This window comes from Bos indicus x Bos taurus, chromosome 1 (genome assembly GCF_003369695.1).
Source record: "Bos indicus x Bos taurus breed Angus x Brahman F1 hybrid chromosome 1, Bos_hybrid_MaternalHap_v2.0, whole genome shotgun sequence".
In the NCBI taxonomy this organism is placed as follows: Eukaryota; Metazoa; Chordata; class Mammalia; order Artiodactyla; family Bovidae; genus Bos; species Bos indicus x Bos taurus.
Genome location: NC_040076.1, coordinates 125,992,337 through 126,008,463, shown reverse-complemented (window position 1 = coordinate 126,008,463; position 16,127 = coordinate 125,992,337). Strand labels below are relative to the sequence as shown.

At 36.5% G+C, this 16,127-nt stretch overlaps 1 protein-coding gene across 2 annotated transcripts in view; it reads right to left on the bottom strand.

Annotated features, from left to right (window-relative positions):
• Positions 1-16,127, bottom strand: part of ATR (ATR serine/threonine kinase) — a 120,570-nt gene that overhangs the window by 9,848 nt on the left and 94,595 nt on the right. Inside the window, exons 37-42 of one of the 2 annotated variants that reach the window (XM_027544362.1) lie at positions 7,680-7,750; positions 7,529-7,555; positions 6,820-7,052; positions 5,440-5,574; positions 3,755-3,955; positions 361-504 (exon numbers count right to left, since the gene is read on the bottom strand). In XM_027544362.1, coding sequence (XP_027400163.1) covers positions 361-504; positions 3,755-3,955; positions 5,440-5,574; positions 6,820-7,052; positions 7,529-7,555; positions 7,680-7,750 — 811 coding nt within the window. Of the gene's footprint in view, positions 1-360; positions 505-3,754; positions 3,956-5,439; positions 5,575-6,819; positions 7,053-7,528; positions 7,556-7,652; positions 7,751-16,127 lie in introns of both variants that reach the window. The other variant, XM_027544354.1, reaches the window with a different exon arrangement.

Genomic DNA, 16,127 nt, shown 5'->3' with positions numbered 1-16,127 from the left:
AGAGTACTTAAATTCATAGAGACATAAAGTAGAATGGTGGTTACCAGAGCCTGGGCAAGGACGGGAATAAGGAGTTTACTATTCAATAGATACAGAGTTTCAGTTTGAGAAGATGAAAAAAGTTCTGGAGAAGGATGACTATACAACAATGTGAATGTACTTAATACCACTAAATTGAACTGAACACTTGAAAATGGTTAAGATGGTAAATTTTATGTAAGTATATTTTATCCTGATAAAATAAATTAAGTGAACATGAAAAAGGCAGTATAGCTCACTTCTTCAAGAGGGATCTACTTGCCTATATCTCATTAATAGTAATTATAGCAATTCTAAAATAAAAGCAAACTGTATCCAAACCTTATTAATCAAGGAATTGAATTCCATTAGTCTACAATCCTTTCTCAAGTCATCTTTTGGCTTACACATCATAATGTAGAACTTTCCATCAGATCCTTTTAAAGAGATCTTCTTTGGTTTCTGAAGAGAAGCAAGAATTTCTACCTAAAAGATGATGAGTTATATATAAATTAAGGTCAAATTTTTTGTTTAAATTTCTATGTGTATTGTTATCTCATAAATAAAGGAAAATATAATAACCTGTATTATATAGAAAGTTGACGGTTTTATTAATTTATCTTTATCTATGATCTATGAAAAGAATGGTTACCCATAAGTAGAGACACATTTTCACCCATTAGACATAGCTATTGAAGTAAAAGGATTACTTTGTCAGCAATGTAAGTTCATAGTATCCAAATTTAGGCAGCCTCTTAAAGCAGCCACAATGTTTAAATGATTTTTGAAACATTTTCCTTAGGACTTTTCTGTAGAACCTAAGACAGTTTTTAAATGCCTTTAATGGTAACAAATCAGAAAGAAATGGTAAAAAATCAGATTGATTATATTCTTTGCAACCAAAGATGGAGAAGCTCTATAAAACAGCAAGAACAAGACTGGGAGCTGACTGTGGCTCAGATCATGAACTCCTTATTGCCAAATTTAGACTCAAATTGAAGAAAGTAGGGAAAACCACTAGATCATTCAGGTATGACCTAAATCAAATTCCTAACAACTATACAGTGAGAGTGACAAATAGATTCAAGGAATTAGATCTGATAGAGTGCCTGAAGAACTATGGATGGAGGTCCGTGACATTGTACAAGAGGCAGGGATCAAGACCATGCCCAAGAAAAAGAAATGCAAAAAGGAAAATTGGTTATCTGAGGAGGCCTTACAAACAACTATGAAAAGAAGAGAGACGAAAGGCAAAGGGGCAAAGGAGAGATATACCCATTTGAATGCAGAGTTCCAAAGGATAGCAAGTAGAAATAAGAAAGCCTTCCTCAGTGATCAATGCAAAGAAACAGAGGAAAACAACAGAATGGGAAAGACTCGAGATCTCTTCAAGAAAATTAGAGATACCAAGGGAACTTTTCATGCAGAGATGGGCACAGAAATGGTATGGACCTAACAGAAGCAGAAGATATTAAAAAGAGGTGGCAAGAATACACAGAAGAACTATACAAAAAAGATCTTCATGACCCAGGTGATCACGATGGTATGATCACTCACCTAAAGCCAGACATCCTGGAATGCAAAGTCAAGCAGGCCTTAGGAAGCATCACTACGAACAAAGCTAGTGCAGGTGATGGAATTCCAGTTGAGCTATTTCAAATCCTAAAAGATGATGCTGTGAAAGTGCTGCACTCAGCATGCCAGTAAATTTGGAAAACTCAGCAGTGGCCACAGGACTAGAAAAGGTCAGTTTTCATTCCAATCCCAAAGAAAGGCAATGCCAGAGAATGCTCAAACTACTGCACAATTGTACTCATCTCACTAGCAAAGTAATGCTCAAAATTCTCCAAGCCAGGCTTCAACAGTACGTGAACCATGAACTTCCAGGGGTGCAAGCTGGATTTAGAAAAGGCAGAGGAACCAGAGATCCAATTGCCAACATCTGTTCGATCATTGAAAAAGCAAGAGAGTTCCAGAAAAAACATCTACTTCTGCTTTACTGACTATGCCAAAGCCTTTGATGTATGGATCACAACAAACTGTGGAAAATTCTGAAAGAGATGGGAATACCAGACCACCTGACCTGCCTCCTGAGAAATATGTATGCAGGTCAAGAAGCAACAGTTAGAACCAGACATGGAACAACAGACTGGTTCCAAGTCGGGAAAGGAATACATCAAGACTGTATACTGTCACCCTGCTTTATTTGACTTATATGCAGAGTACATCATGAGAAAGGCTGGACTGGATGAAGCACAAACTGGAATCAAGATTGCCAGGAGAAATATCAGTAACTTCAGATATGGAGATGACACCACCCTTGTGGCAGAAAGCAAAGAACTAAGGAGCCTCTTGATGAAAGTGAAAGAGGAGAGTGAAAAAGTTGGCTTAAAGCTCAACATTCAGAAAACGAAGATCATGGCATCCAGTCCCAGATCACTTCATAGCAAATAGATGGGGAAATAGTGACAGACTTTATATTTTAGGGCTCCAAAATCACTGCAGATGGTGACTGCAGCCATGAAATTAAGAGGCTTGCTACTTGGAAGAAAAGCTATGAGCAACCTAGACAGCATATTAAAAAGCAGAGACATTACCAACAAAGGTCCTTCTAGTCAAAGCTATGGTTTTTCTAGTAGTCATGTATGACGTGAGAGTTGGACTATAAAGAAAGCTGAGTGCCGAAGAATTGATGCTTTTGAACTGTGGTGTTGGAGAAGACTCTTAAGAGTCCCTTGGACTATCAGTAGATCCAACCAGTCCATCCTAAAGGAAATCAGTCCTGACTATTCATTGGAAGGACTGATGCTGAAGCTGAAACTCCAAGATTTTGGCCACCTGATGCAAAGAACTGACTCATCTGAAACGACCCTGATGCTGGGAAAGATTGAAGACTGGAGGAGAAGGGGACGACAGAGGATGAGATTGTTGGATCGCATCATCGACTCAAGGGACATGAATTTGAGTAAACTCTGGGAGTTGGCAATGGACAGGGAGGCCTGGCATGCTGCAGCCCATGGGGTCACAAAAAGTCTGACACGACTGAGTGACTGAACTGATACTGATACTGAATGGTAAGAAATGTTTATCAATAGAAAGTAATTTGATTTCTGACAAAAAAACTCCTTCAAAATCAGGTCCAATTAAAGATGGAATTTAATAAGCTGAATAATATTCTTAAGAACAAAGCATGATTATAAGTAACAAGAATGATTTCATTATGTGGCTTAGTAGCTGGCTCTGAAGCTAACAGTTAAAACATTTTGAGCCACAGAAGTACTAGAATAAATCTAGAGTTTTCAAAAGTATTTATTTAGAAGTGCTCTGGTACTATTTCTCTAAGATAGCAACAACAACAATGAAACAAACTCTTCCTAGCCGAATTTCACTTCTTCCCAAAACACAAATTACAAACAAAATTGTATTTTGTTCTCTTTCTCTCTCCATTTTTATGACAAAGAAGAATCTGGAAAAAGAAAATTATGGAAAAAATAAGGATTTTAGTCATACTAAGAGAAAATGAACATTTGAAAAATCAAAATACCAGATTGAATATGGGATTTTTATCACTTAATTTTGTCCCATTAGTATAATAAGAGTATTAATTTTCTGTATTTCTAATCATTTTTTTCTTCACAAACACAAAAAATTCACTTAGTCTCTGAGAAAAACACTTTTAAACTTAATTTGTATTTTTTAACAATCTTAAAAACAGCAACATAAAAATGCAGTTTACCGTATCATCAAAGCCTGCAATATAGGCCCAATGCCCAGGAAACGGCTCATGGTTAGCATGGGCACCTGGGATTGATGGAAGAGTAGGTATCATTACTGACTGTAAAGGAATGAGGATTTCACTAAACGTTGCTTCTTCTACCAGCTTTTTAAGCATTTTAAAATGAGTGCTCATGCTCAGTGTGGAACTACTTCCATCCACCTGGGGGGAAAAAAAGTAGTACATTTTAATTTCTCTGTTTACCTTCAATTACAGAATGCTTAATTTTACCCAAAGAAAAATTCTACTTCTATAATATCTTAATTTCAATGGCTCAGCAGCCTGTAGTTTTCTAATTTTTTAAAAAAATACATCATCTCATTTAAACCTCTTTGTACTCTTTTACCTCATCAATAATAATAGTACCTACATTATAGGATACTAAATGACAAGATAATAGTGGCCTACAATTTGTTAGCACACATTATAAATTCCAAAGGGGTCCTTACATCAAACTTTTTTTTGTACCAAATTTTATGTGATACCTGAATTTCTCACTTAGTACAAAGATTAACATGTTTTACTGCAGAAATAGTTATGTATCTGATTATGGGATATACTGTCAGATTACTCCTAGTGATGATACTTAATAAAAAGTATATGTATTGTATTACTTTTAAAAATCTGAAAAATCCTGAATTTCTAATGTAGCTGGCCATAAAGATTTTACATAAAGAACTAGAAGTTTGTACATGTAAAGCACTTAAAAAAGTGCCAGTAGTTTATAAATGCTGGCCATTATCATAACATTATCTTTCACAATGTCAAGTGCATCAGGGGTCACATAGGACTAATGCAGATAGCCAAAACAGATTATTCTTTGAAGATGTTTATTGAAGGGAAGGTGAGACATAGGGTATTCTATATTTTCTCACCTGTAAATAGATGATAGAGTGAATATTTGTAAAGTGAAGTTTAGCTATTTATCTTATAGTCTGTCCCTCCTTATAAACACCTTTATCCTCACTTTTACCTTTCCTACACATTCTTTAGGTATTTTCCCCTCCAATTCCTTAGGAAGAACAGCAGTTCATTCCTGTAAGTATATCCATATTCCAGTCATACACCTACTAAAAATGTAGCTATTACACTAGATGACAGCCATCTGTGTGGTTTCCTATGTGACTATGAGTACCTCAGGGCAGAAGAACATGTCTTATTCATCTTTGTTTCCCTTAGCACAGTGCCTATCCCCTAGAAGATTATGAAATGTGTACCAAGAGAATGAAACTCAAAACTTTCCTTTTGCATGTGTAGGTTAATGTATATGAATTTTGAAAGTTCGAATATATGACAGAAAACAATCATAGAGAGAACTCTGAATATTTTATATGCATATATTTCATATCTGCCACTTAAAAATTTTCTAATAAATACAGACAATTCACTCTCAGAAGAATTTATATTAAGAACTTTTAGAAATTTAGAGAATATTTGAGAGAGGGTATAAGAAATTAAAAAAACAGCTTCATTAAGGTAAACTGCACATATTTAAAGTACATGATTTGATAACTTTTGATATATGTGTATACTAAGATGTGAGAATTTAAATTTAACTAATCAAAGTAAAACCCACTAAAATCATATGGAAGTTTTGTATAAAATTACCCAACTTGATTTATAAGTAGTAAGATTTATGATAGTACCGATTTGTTGCACAATTCTAGAAGTTTATCTGTTAGGCGAGTTGCATCTCCAACAAACTTTTCTAAGGATTTTTTCATTTGAATAGCTTTATTTAGGATTTCCTTGCATCTGTTTACACGCATGGGGTAAGAAGACTGTCATAAAAAAAAAGTTCAATTGTTAAAATATTTTTAAGAGATAACAAAATCTTTTTTTTTTAAGATAACAAAACTTTGGTTGACAAAAATCAGCTTAAACAATATGCATGATGAAACTTTACAGTGATACAAATTTCCTGGAAATCTATTTGGCAATACTATCAACAGCCAAAGAAATGCTGCTATCCTGTGACCTGATGAATCCTCTTCTTAGGATCTACCCTGAAGAAATAATCAGAAATGAGAATACAGATGTGTCCAGATGTTTTATAACAGCAAAGTGAACAACCTTAATAATCCATAAGAGTTGAACATAGATGGGTAATCATTATAGAACTTTACAAACTTTAAAAAATTGTGTCTTCAAAGGAATATTTAATAACACGGGAACATGATTATGGTAACAATCTTAAGTGAAAAATATGAAATTATATATGTAATCCAAATTTAGTGCTAAAATATGCAGAGATAATACAAATACAAAAATACATCAAAATATTAATGATATAAACTGAATTTTAATTATCTTTTTTTATTCTGTATATATTCTAAATCTCCTAATATACTTACTCATTAAATATATTTACCAACTTGTACATTATTAAGATAATGCACTAAAAACTTTCTAGTATTAATAGCACAGGCACTTTTAATTAAAAAAAAACTTGAACAAAAAACTGGTTACCATTTTACACCAAGCACTAACAGTTTACTATACTATGCTGCTAAGTCACTTCAGTCATGTCCTACCCTGTGCAACCCATAGACGGCAGCCCACCAGGCCCCGCCATCGCTGGGATTCTCAAGACAAGAGCACTGGAGTGGGTTGCCATTTCCTTCTCCAATGCAGGAAAGTGAAAAGTGAAAGTGAAGTCGCTCAGTCGCATCCGACTCCTAGTGACTCCACAGACTGCAGCCTACCAGGCTCCTCCATCCATGGGATTTTCCAGGCAAGAGTACTGGAGTGGGGTGCCATTGCCTTCTCAGTTACTATACTATACTTTCATAAAGAAAATGCATGATAAATCCTTTGATCTTAAACACACTATTTACTTAATTTGATACATATTTCTGAATTTTATAATGAGAAATAGTGCTACAATTTCTTTTAAAAAATACTTAAAATGTATTTTCTTGCTACAAATCTAATATAAGAGAGATACCCTGGGACATGTATCAGCATTAAATAATCAATGCCACATAAAATGGAAAAAGACAATGGCTTTGGGTTTAATATATCACCTTTGACACAGCTGTCATCATCCACATTGCTTGCTGAGGATAGGCCAGAAGTACTTTGGCTATAATTTCCATCAAGACAACAAAAACTTCATCATGAGAATGACAAATTCGGGAGATCAGCTGTGAAAAGGCAGTCAAAAACTGATACGGAGCTAACTGATTTGTGTGCTCTGTGATAACTTTGTTTATTTTAACTAAATCATTTCTCATTTGTACACGATCAGAGCGGCCAGCTGGAAAAAAAAAAAAATCAAAGTTAAAAATACTATTAAAAAGAAAACAACACCCCAAAACAGTGTATCAGTTTCACAGAAAACAATCTTGCTTTAAAAACAGGTTTATGATATATGTTATTCCCAAGTCCAAAGCTACATCACTTGCCAGTTTATGAAAAGATAATTTTTCTATCCCTGTAGGAAAAAATATTTAAGTCCACTGAAAAACTCAAGGCCCATTAATTTTCACTAGAAGCAAAGAAAACAAGCCACAATCCATAGTAATTTTTAAGGTAAACTATTTGGCTTAAACTAGTATTTTTCAATATGTATTAGGCTGACCAAGGAACGAGCAAATCTTCACTTGCAGGCTTTGCAACTGCAACAACTTTAAAAAGTCTGTTTAGTCTTTCTCCTCTTTTTTAACACTTAATTTCTTGCTCACGTGTTAATTCTTCTCATTCCCTTAAAATTTTTTATCAAAAAAATCATACCTTTTTCCCATTCGTATGCCTTAGCACCAAAATCAAGCCATAATGATAACATTCGTGGCATTGATTGATATATGAACTGATTTCCATCTCATTCCCTTAAAATTTTTTATCAAAAAAATCATACCTTTTTCCCATTCGTATGCCTTAGCACCAAAATCAAGCCATAATGATAACATTCGTGGCATTGATTGATATATGAACTGATTTCCATACTGTAAAGATCTGTAATTATATAGAAAAGATATTAACATAGTATTAATTTTTACATCATATGGATTAAAATTTAAAGACTCTACCATTTAAGGAATATATAACCTTCTAACTATAATTCTGTACTATAATTATAGTATCAGTATTTTTCCTCTCTTCCCATTTGACTCATCTCTTCCAATTTTTCCTTTATAACTTCCTCACTAAGTTCTTCATTACACAGACCAAAAAAGCTCATGTTTTGACTGAGTCAAAGTCCTGTCAATACTTCTTCCAAATTGTCCTTAGGATTTGTGCCTTTATTTGTATTCCATGGCCATAAGTGTAGGTTAGGCCTAATCGCTCCATTTCTGGGGTGATCATTTGACATTTCTTTCCTTCAGTAAATTCCAGACTAACATTCCTGAAATTCTAGCTTTATTATACTTCCTCCTATTCAAAAACAGGAATCAATTATCTGTATATAAGACTATATGAATGACTCTGCTGAGGATTCAAATATATACAACCTTTTCTCTTTAAAACTTTGCAGTCTTAGTCTTTCACTGTTCACAAGCATACATCTTCTATCAAGTCTGATTTCCTCACCATCCTCTCAGCAAACCACGCAACCCTGTCTCTTTGTGAAAAGTTAATACAGGCATCAGTTCAGTTCAGTCACTCAGTTGTGTCCAACGCTTTGTGACCCCATGAACTGCAGCATGCCAGGCTTCCGTGTCCATCACCAACTCCTGGAGCTTGATCAAACTTATGTCCATTGAGTCGGTGATGCCATCCAACCATCTCATCCTCTGTCATCCCTGTCTCTTCTTGCCTTCAGTTTTTCCCATCATCAGGGTCTTTTCCAATGAGTCAGGTCTTCACTGACCAAAGTATTGGAGCTTCAGCTTCGTCCTTCCAATGAATATGACTGTCTTCCTTCAGGATTGACTGGCTGGATCTCCTTGAAGTCCAAGGGACTCTCAAGAGTCTTCTCCAACACCACAGTTCAAAAGCATCAGTTCTTTAGTGCTCAGCTTTCTATATGGTCTAACTCTTACACACATACACGACCACTGGAAAAACTATAGCCTTGACTAGATGGACCTCTGTCGGCAAAGTAAGGTCTCTGCTTTTTAATATGCTGTCTAGATTGGTCATAGCTTTTCTTCTGAGGAGCAAGCGACTTTTAATTTCATGGCTGCAGTCACCATCTGCAGTCATTTTGGAGCCCAAGAAAATAGTCTGTTACTGTTTCCATTGTTTCCCCATCTATTTGCCATGAAGTGATGGAACCACATACCATGATCTTAGTTTTCTGAATGTTGAGTTTTAAGCCGACTTTTTCACTCTCCTCTTTCACTTTCATCAAGAGGCTCCTTAGTTCTTCTTCGCTTTCTGCCATAAGTGTGGTGTCATCTGCATATCTGAGGTTACTGATATTTCTCCTGGCAATCTTGATTCCAGCTCATGCTTCATGCAGCCTGGCATTTTGCATGATGTACTCTGCATATAAGTTAAATAAGCAGGGTGACAATATACAGCCTTGCAGTACTCCTTTCCCAATTTGGAATTAGTCTGTTGTTCTATGTTCGGTTCTAACTGTTGCTTCTTGACCTGCATACAGATTTCTCAGGAGGCAGGTAAGGTGGTCTGGTATTCCCATCTCTTTAAGAATTTTCCACAGTTTGTTGTGATCCACACAGTCAAAGGCTTTGGTGTAGTCAATAAAGCAGAAGTAGGTGCTTTTCTGGAACTCTTTTGCTTTTTCTATGATCAGATGGATGTTGGCAATTTGATCTCTGGTTCCTCTGCATATCTCAGAAATATTTCATGTTTGGTATCAGACCACTGCGACAAATGGAATATCATAGTAGAGTGAGTCACACAAATTTTTTGGTCTCTCAGTGCATATAAAAGTCATGTTTACACTATACTGTATAGTCTACTAAGTGTGCAATAGCCTGGTTGACTATGATGTTAGCTGTGGGTTTGATGTATATGGCCTTTACTATGTTGAGGTATGTTTCTACTATAACTGCTTTATTGAGACTTTTTATCATAAATGGGTATTGAATCTTCTCAAATGTTTTTTTCTACATCTACTGAGAGGATCATATGGTTTTTACCCTTCATTTTATTAATGGGATGTACCAAGTTAATTGATTTGTGGATGTTGAATCATTCCTGCATCCGTGGAATAAATCCCACTTGATCACATGTTTAATCTTTTTAATGCATTGTAGCAGCTGATTTGCTAGTTATTTTATTGAGGATTTTGTTGTGTATGTTCATTAGAGATAATAGCCTGTAATTTTCTTTTTTGTGTGTTGTCTTTGTATGGTTTTGGTATCAGAGTGATGTTGGCCTCATAAAATGAGTTAGGAAGCGTTTCTTCCTCTTCAATTTTTGGAAAGAGTTTGAAAAGGATAGTGTTAAATCTTTGAATGTTTGGTAGAATGGACCTGTGAAGCTGTCTGCTCCTGTTTCATCATTCAGTCTTGGAAGGGTATATGGTTCTAAGAATTTGTCCATTTCTTCTAGGTCATCCAATTTGTTCAAATAGCTGTCTATAATATTCTCTTATAATCCTTTGTATTTCTGTGGTATCTGTTGCTGTTTCTCCTCTTTAATTTCTGATTTTGCAGAGGCTCCTCTCTTTTTTCTTGGTGAGTCTAGATAAAGGTTGGTCCATTTTGTTTACCTTTTCAGAGAATCAGCTTTTATTTTCACTGATCTTTTCTGCTGCCTTTTTAGTCTCTATTTCATTTAATAATTTCCACTCTGATATTATTTTCTTCCTTCTATGAACTTTGGGCATTGTTTGTTCTTCTTTTTCTAGTTCCTTTAGGTTGTAAGGTTAGATTGTTTGAGATTTTTCTTGTTTCTTAAGGTAGGCCTGTACTGCTATAAATTCCACTCTTAATACTGCTTTTGTTGCATCTGCCATATTGTCATTTTCATTTATCTTCAGGTAATTTTAAATTAAATTAAAATTAAATTCTTCTTTGATTTTTTTGTTGACCCAATAGTTGTTCAGTATTCAACCCACTCCAGTGTTCTTGCCTGGAGAATCCCATGGACAAAGAAGCCTGGTAGGCTGCAGTCCATGGAGTCGCACAGAGTCGGACACGACTGAAGAGATGCAGCAGCAGCAGCAGCAGCAGCAGCAGCATGCTGTTCAGTCTCCATATACTTGCCATTTTTCCACCTTTCTTCTTGTAGTTGATTTCCAGTTTCATACCATACCATTGGGATAGATGCTTGATATGATTTTAATCTTAAGTTTACTGAGATTTGTTCTGTGGCTGAAGATATGGCCTGTCCTTGAGAAAGTTCCATGTGCCCTTGAGAAGAATATATATTCTGCTGCATTTGGATGTTCTGTACAGATCTATCAAATCCATCTGCTTCTGCTGTTTCCTTGTTGAATTTCTCTCTAGATGATTTATCCATTGATGCAAGTGAGATGTTAAAATCCCCTGTTATTATTGTGCTGCTGTCAATTTCCATTTGCCTGTACTATCATCTTCCATTTCTTCAATTTGAGCTTATGTTTGTCTTCAGAGCTGATCTAGAGGCAGCATATCATTGGGTCTTGTTTTTTTAATCCATCCAACCACTTTGTGGCTTTTGGTTGGTGAATTCAATCCATTTATATTTTTGGTGATAGATGAGGACTTAGTACTGTCATTTTAGCTTTCATTTTCTGGTTGTTCTAGATCTCCATTGTTTTTTTTCCTTATATGATGTGTGCCATTTTGGTTTAGAGGTTTTCTGTCTTTCATAGTTTCCTACTTTTTTATGTTTCATGCTTCTACTCTAGATTTACATTTTGTGGTTCTCATGGAATCTGTATGAAACCTCTCATAGATAAAATAGTACTTTTGCTGCTGATAGGATCTTATCTTCATTTAACTACATAGGATCTGTCCTTTTCCTCTTTCCCTTTTGTATTTTTTGTTGTTTCAAATTATCCCTTTTTATGTTGTGAATTTGTCACTGAATTGAACAACAACTATAGTTGTTTTTTCAACTGTTTTCCCCCTTTAACTGCTATGCTATAACAGAGTGAGAGTTTAAAAACCTATTGTGAAATAGATGGAGAAATATACCATGTTCATGGATCGGAAGAATCAATATAGTGAAAATGAATATACTATCCAAAGCAATCTATAGATTCAGTGCAATCCCTATCAAGCTACCAATGGTATTTTTCAGAGAACTAGAACAAATAATTTCAGAATTTGTATGGAAATACAAAAAACCTCAAATAGCCAAAGCAATTTTCAGAAAGAATGGACCTGGAGGAATCAACCTGCCTGACTTCAGGCTCTACTACAAAGCTACAGTCATCAAGACAGTATGGTACTGGCACAAAGACAGAAACATAGATCAATGGAACAAAATAGAAAGCCCAGAGATAAATCCACGCCCCTATGAACACCTTATCTTTGACAGAGGAGGCAAGAATATACAGTGGAGAAAAAACAATCTCTTTAACAAGTGGTGCTGGGAAAACTGGTCAACCACTTGTAAAAGAATGAAACTAGAACACTTTCTAACACCATACACAAAAAGAAACTCAAAATGGATTAAAGATCTAAATGTAAGACTAGAAACTATAAAACTCCTAGACGAAAACATAGGCAAAGGACTCTCTGACATAAATCATAGCAGAATCCTCTATGACCCACCTCCCAGAGTAATGGAAATAAAAGCAAAAATAAACAAATGGGACCTAATTAAACCTAAAAGCTTTTGCACAACAAAGGAAACTATAAGCAAGGTGAAAAGACAGCCTTCAGAATGGGAGAAAATAATAGCAAATGAAGCAACTGACAAAGAATTAATCTCAAAAATATACAAGCAGCTCATGCAGCTCAATTCCAGAAAAATAAGCGACCCAATCAAAAAATGGGCCAAAGAACTAAACAGACATTTCTCCAAAGAAGACATACAGATAGATGGCTAACAAACACATGAAAAGATGCTCAACATCACTCATTATCAGAGAAATGCAAATCAAAACCACAATGAGGTACCATCCCACACCTGTCAGAATGGCTGTTATCAAAAAGTCTACAAACAATAAATGCTGGAGAGGGTGTAGAGAAAACGGAACCCTTTTACACTGTTGGTGGGAATGCAAACTAGTACAGCCACTATGGAGAACAGTGTGGAGATTCCTTAAAAAACTGGAAATAGAAATGCCATATGACCCAGCAATCCAATGCTGGGCATACACAATGAGGAAACCAGAACTGAAAGAGACATGTATACCCCAATGTTCGTCGCAGCACTGTTTACAATAGCCAGGACATGGAAGCAACCTAGATGTCCATCAGCAGATGAATGGATAAGAAAGCTGTGGTACATATACACAATGGAATATTACTCAGCCATTAAAAAGAATGCATCTGAATCAGTTCTAATGAGGTGGATGAAACTGGAGCCTATTATACAGAGTGAAGTAAGTCAGAAAGAAAAACACCAATATGGTATATTAACGCATATATATGGAATTTAGAAAGATGGTAACAATGATCCTATATGCAAGACAGCGTAAGAGACACAGATGTAAAGAACAGACTTTTGGACTCTGTGGGAGAAGGCAAGGGCGGGATGATTTGAGAGAATAGCACTGAAACATGTAAATTATCATATGCAAAATAGACTGCCAGTCCAGGTTCGATGCATGAGACAGGGTACTCAGGGCTGATGCACTGGGATGATCCTGAGGGATGGGATGGGGAGGGAGGTGGGGGGGAGGCTGAGGGTGGGGAACACATGTACACCCATGGCTGTTTCATGTGAATGTATGGCAAAAACCACCATAATATTGTAAAGTAATTAGCCTACAATTTAAATAAACTTTAAAAAAAGAGAAAAAAACCCTATTGTGATAAAGGTTTGTAATTTTTGATTCTATTTATCACCTTACTGAAAGTTTTGTGTACTTTTTTGCTGTTTTGTTTCTGTTAGAAAAGATCCTTTCAAGTTTTTTTATGAGGCAAGTCTAATGCTGATGAACTCTCTCAGCTTTCATTTGTACGGGAAAGTCTATTTTTCCTTCATATCTGAATGATAACTTTGCTGGACAGAGTATTCCTGAGTGACAATTTTTATCTTTCAGTATTTTCAGACTGTCACTCTACTTCCTCCTGGTCTCTAGCATTTCTGTTGAGAAATCTGATACCCAAAGAGGTAGTTTTGTGGGTTACCATCACTTTTTTCCTTAGCTGCCTTTAAAATTCTTTGTCACTGACTTTTGACAAATTAGTATAATCTGTCTAGAAAAAGGTAATTGGGTGTTTTCTTGGCTTTATGGACTTGTATATTCAGTTTCTTCTCTGGGTTTGGGAAGTTCTCAGCTATTATTTATTTAAATAAACTCTTTGCTCCCTTCTCTCTGCCTTCTTTTCTAGGATATTCACTACCCTTATGTTGCCCTTCCTAAAAGAGGTGGATAGCTCTTATAGAACTTCCTCATTTTTAAAATATTTCCTATCCGATTTGTACCATTTCTAGATTTCTATCTTCAAGCTGGCTAATTCTCTAATTTGCCTACAATTTCCAGTGCTTTAAAATGCATTCTTCATCTTGTTCATTGCATTGAACTCCAGAATTTGTGTGGTTCTTTTATAGAGTTTCAGTCTCTTAGGTAAGTACTCCTTCTGTTCATTAATTTTTATTCCTGACCCACTGAACTAACTGCCTTCCTAAGTTTTGCTCACTGAGTTTCTTCATCACAGCTGTATTGAACTATCTATCAGCCTGCACTGGCCTATGACTTTAAGTTTGGTTTCTGGAAAATGATTGGTTCCTTTTTGTGGTCCACTGTTACTGTAGTTTTTCATGGTGCTAGATGAGTTGTTCCTCTGCCAGCTTATTAGGAGCAGGGACAGGCTAGAGATTACAGGCCTTTCATTTGTTTTCCAGTAGGTGGCACTATAGTATAGGTTTTTGGTTTTTCTCTGCGGTGTCCCTGGTTCTTTCTGATTTTGCCCTTTCTGTCTTCCAGCTCCTCAGTTAGAAGTATGACTCCTTGCCCCAGTTATTGTTTCTTGTGCCTCTGGAGCCATTGGTACCTTCCTCCTGCCACTGTCACTGGTGTTGCTGCCTGGGCACCTGGGTGATAGGTTCTGCCATCTTGCCTGGAATCCCATGAACTGCAGGCTCCCCTGCCACAGGGGGAGGGTAATGAGGAAAGTTGGGAGGGGAGCCAAAGTTGTGTGGGCACCTCTGTTGTGTTTGTTTTTGTGGTGTTTGTGGGCTCTGCCACAGTGGACCTGGAGTCGTGCCTCAGCAGTTGGAGGGAAAGGATCTCAGGCCCCACTGCAACTGCTTCCCAGTTACCCTGGCCACAGAAACTTATGAGGCCAGGAGGCTGGAATGTGTACCTCCTTCCCGCTTCTATAAGGTTCTCTGCGGCTGCAGACTCAGTTGCTGTGGTTGAGAGCTGGGTTTGCAGGCACCACCTCTGCTGTTCCCTTGCTTTTATCTCCTCTCTGTGTTCTAGTCCACCCACCTTTAAATGTACTGATATATGGGTTCTCCATATCTTGATGTGTTCAGCAGAAGTATCTCTGGTGTACTGTGAACGTTTTACTTATTGTAGATGGAGGCAAAAGTATCTTTTCACTGTGCCATATTGCTGACATCACCCCAATCACAAAATGTATTTCTTAAACAATAAAACTTGAAAGCTGAGATTATGCCGATTCATGGCCTGAAAAAAGGATGTTGTAGTAGCAGGCATGAAAACAACATTAGTCTCACGATACATCTCTATTAGAAGTCTTGGGTGACCAGGTGCATTGTCAATGAGCACCTCACATTTTGAAAGGACTCTGTTTTTGAGTAGTAAGACTTGACTGTGGGCTCAAAATATGTAGTAAAACAAGTTGTAAATCCAAGCTTTGAGCTCCATTTATAGAGCATAGGCAGAATAGACTTAGCATAAATCTTAGGGCCCTAGGATTTTCATAGTAGTAAGTGAGCATTGGCTTCAAAGTAAAAGGCATCAGCTACATTAGCCCCTAATAAGAGAGTCAGCCTGTCCTTTGAAGCCAGGCATCAACTTCTCTCTAGCTATTAAAGTTCCAGATGGCAACTTCTTCTAACATAAGGCTGTTCTGTCGAAAAATCTGTTATTTAGTGTAGTCACCTTCATTAATGATCTTAGCTAGATGTTCTGGATAACTTGTGGCAGCTTCCACATCAGCACTTGTTGCTTCACTTTTCACTTTTCTGTTATGGAAATGGTTTCTTTCCCTAAACTTCGTGAACCAATGTCCGCTAATTTCAAACTTTTTTTCCGCAGCTTTCTCACCTCCTTCAGCTTTCCTAGAATCAAAGAGAGTTAGGGCCTTGCTCCAGATTAGGCTTTGGTAATATGGTGCCTGGT